Genomic DNA, 2527 nt, shown 5'->3' with positions numbered 1-2527 from the left:
AAGCGCCTTGTTTTCGGGATCGTCCTTCTTGCGGTTCTCAAACATCCACGAAAACCCGGTGGTGGGGTTGCTGGGGAGCTCAACTCGACAGTTTCACCGACCGCCACCGTGACGGTCTTTCCGTTGTCAGTCTTCGTCAGCTTCTCTGGCATGTGTGCGTTTGCAGTGTGTGTTGTTGTGTGGAGTGGTTGCCCTTTCAGACGTGTTCTGCGTGTGCGTGTGCAAGCGAAAAAGAGTAAAATAAGAAATGACGGTGGAGGAAGGGAAAACAGGAGGAGTGCAAGGGACAAGTCACAGCCGCAGCGGGAGCGGGGTAGCAGTGCACCGGCCACGCCCCACATAAAGAGAGGCGGAGAAGAATTACAAGCTTGACACGAACAGCGCAGGCACCGCGACTTCCAACCCTCCGACGTCGCTGGGCACCCACGCAGCAAAAATAATAATAAAGGCCACGAGGAGAGGGAGAACACAAAAACGTCGTCTCGAGGAAGAAAAAGGCAGCAACACGCACACGTTTAAACAGCGACGACACGGCTCCCCCTCACACTGCCCTCGTCTCAAATGTCGCTAGTGGAGAGGCGGTTCACAACCGCAACCTCAAGTGTCGCCGCTTCGCTGCTCCCAACGCCGTAAAAGTCCCGCACAGCTGCCTCGTCGCAGTACGTCTCCAGCGACGAAAGCCCGTGCTGCTTCCCCTGAACAGCCTCAAGCACGGTCGCAATGGCCTTGTCCGCCGGGGCGTATAGAACAACCACTACCGCCCTGGTCGTCTCGCAACAGGTAAGACGCCTCATCACACTGTGGAGGTTTCGTGTGTGGGAGAGCGCGGCGAAGATGTCGCGGTCTGTCGGTGCTGCAGCTGCCTCACGGTCGCCTGGGCCAGTAACGAGCGGTGCAGCGCTAATGCGGTGCAGCGCCACGACCAGGTGCAGCCGCGACACAACGTACGCTGAGTCAATGCAGGCGGCACGGGTGGCGCGCGTTTTGAGGCGGCTATGCAGCGAGGCGGCGTCACGCACTTCATGAAACGCCAAGACGACAAAGTCACCTATGCGCTCCATTCCCGTTCCTTGCCCCTTCCCCTGCTACTGCCTGCACCAGTAAGGCTTGTTCAAAAAACAAAATAATAATAATAATAAGAGGCGGAGGTGGCACATTCAGCAGAGCAGCAGCCCCGTCAAGTGCAGGGTGGCTCACGCGCTGCCCGACAGCAAACACCGGGGCACCTCTTCACTCATCCCCGACCCTTCTCTCCTTCTTCCACTTCCCTCTGACCCTCTCCCTCCTCCCCCTATCCTTGTACGCGGCCAGTCAGAAGATACGTGCGCATACAAATCGGGCTTGGCAGCGCGAGCAAGGGAAACCTCGCCACTCCCCCGCAAAAGTCAGAGTCGGCACCTCGCAGCAATTCTTCCAGTTCCCTCGCTGGAGAAAGAGGGAGGAGAGGAGATTTACATATATTTTCGTTCCCCTGCTTTCTCCTCCGTTTCAGCACTTAGATGAAAATCACATTTAGACACGACACATCACAATTGCGCTTTACTAACACGTCCCCCCCCCCCCCCGCTCTATTTCCCAACTTGCTTGTAACTTTTTTAATTTTTCCTGATACTGACTTTTTCCCCTCTTTTCACCAAACTTTTTTTTTCATGTAGACCCTCTGCCCACCTGTCTTTCCGCAAACAAAATAAACCCTTCACCGCTTCGTTTTTGTGTTCTGGTACAATGCTTGATGAGAATATTGTTGTTTTTTTTTATCCATCGTGTATTTTCTCAGTTTGCTCCCAAGCCTGGGGAGCCTCACTACCTGCTGCCGCACAATGTGGGCAGAAAAAGAGAGGAAGAGAGACGCACACGCTAGTTCACCTTGATCCGCACGGTAAAGCGCTCAGAGTCCGGCCGCGGCCCGACCCATGAGCGCATGTAGACAAGGGTCACCTCGTGCAAGCCGGGGGAATTCGATGTCACCCTGAAAAGCTCCTTTCCGCCCGCACCAATCAGCTTCGCATCCGGGGCGACGTATGAGTTCGTGACGGTAAGCGCCTTGTTTTCGGGATCGTCCTTCTTGCGGTTCTCAAACATCCACGAAAACCCGGTGGTGGGGTTGCTGGGGAGCTCAACCTCGACAGTTTCACCGACCGCCACCGTGACGGTCTTGCCGTTGTCAGTCTTCGTCAGCTTCTCTGGCATGTGTGCGTTTGCAGTGTGTGTTGTTGTGTGGAGTGGTTGCCCTTTCAGACGTGTTCTGCGTGTGCGTGTGCAAGCGAAAAAGAGTAAAATAAGAAATGACGGTGGAGGAAGGGAAAACAGGAGGAGTGCAAGGGACAAGTCACAGCCGCAGCGGGAGCGGGGTAGCAGTGCACCGGCCACGCCCCACATAAAGAGAGGCGGAGAAGAATTACAAGCTTGACACGAACAGCGCAGGCACCGCGACTTCCAACCCTCCGACGTCGCTGGGCACCCACGCAGCAAAAATAATAATAAAGGCCACGAGGAGAGGGAGAACACAAAAACGTCGTCTCGAGGA

The 2527-nt window shown here is 55.4% G+C and overlaps 3 protein-coding genes across 3 annotated transcripts in view, besides 2 other annotated features; all 3 read right to left on the bottom strand.

Annotated features, from left to right (window-relative positions):
• Positions 1–152, bottom strand: part of TraAM80_08299 (uncharacterized protein) — a gene marked incomplete at both ends in the record, with an annotated part of 606 nt that extends 454 nt beyond the window's left edge. Inside the window, one exon of the mRNA XM_029385051.1 lies at positions 1–152. This exon is cut by the window's left edge and continues 454 nt beyond it. Coding sequence (XP_029235079.1) covers positions 1–152 — 152 coding nt within the window.
• A 405-nt stretch (positions 153–557) lies between these two features.
• On the bottom strand, positions 558–1061 carry TraAM80_08298 (uncharacterized protein; the record flags this gene model as incomplete). Its single annotated transcript, XM_029385050.1, has 1 exon — positions 558–1061. One exon carries the CDS (start codon positions 1059–1061, stop codon positions 558–560), a length of 504 nt encoding a protein of 167 aa, XP_029235078.1.
• A 53-nt stretch (positions 1062–1114) lies between these two features.
• Positions 1115–1139: a microsatellite.
• A 110-nt stretch (positions 1140–1249) lies between these two features.
• Positions 1250–1293: a sequence feature (G-rich).
• A 564-nt stretch (positions 1294–1857) lies between these two features.
• TraAM80_08297 (cysteine peptidase inhibitor) lies at positions 1858–2190 on the bottom strand (the record flags this gene model as incomplete). Its single annotated transcript, XM_029385049.1, has 1 exon — positions 1858–2190. One exon carries the CDS (start codon positions 2188–2190, stop codon positions 1858–1860), a length of 333 nt encoding a protein of 110 aa, XP_029235077.1.
• Between the last annotated feature and the right edge of the window lie 337 nt (positions 2191–2527).

Source organism: Trypanosoma rangeli (assembly GCF_003719475.1).
Source record: "Trypanosoma rangeli strain AM80 chromosome Unknown Tra_15.4_contig_00398, whole genome shotgun sequence".
Classification (NCBI taxonomy): Eukaryota; Euglenozoa; class Kinetoplastea; order Trypanosomatida; family Trypanosomatidae; genus Trypanosoma; species Trypanosoma rangeli.
The sequence above is the reverse complement of the archived record's forward strand: the minus strand, read 5'-3'. Positions and strand labels throughout refer to the sequence as shown.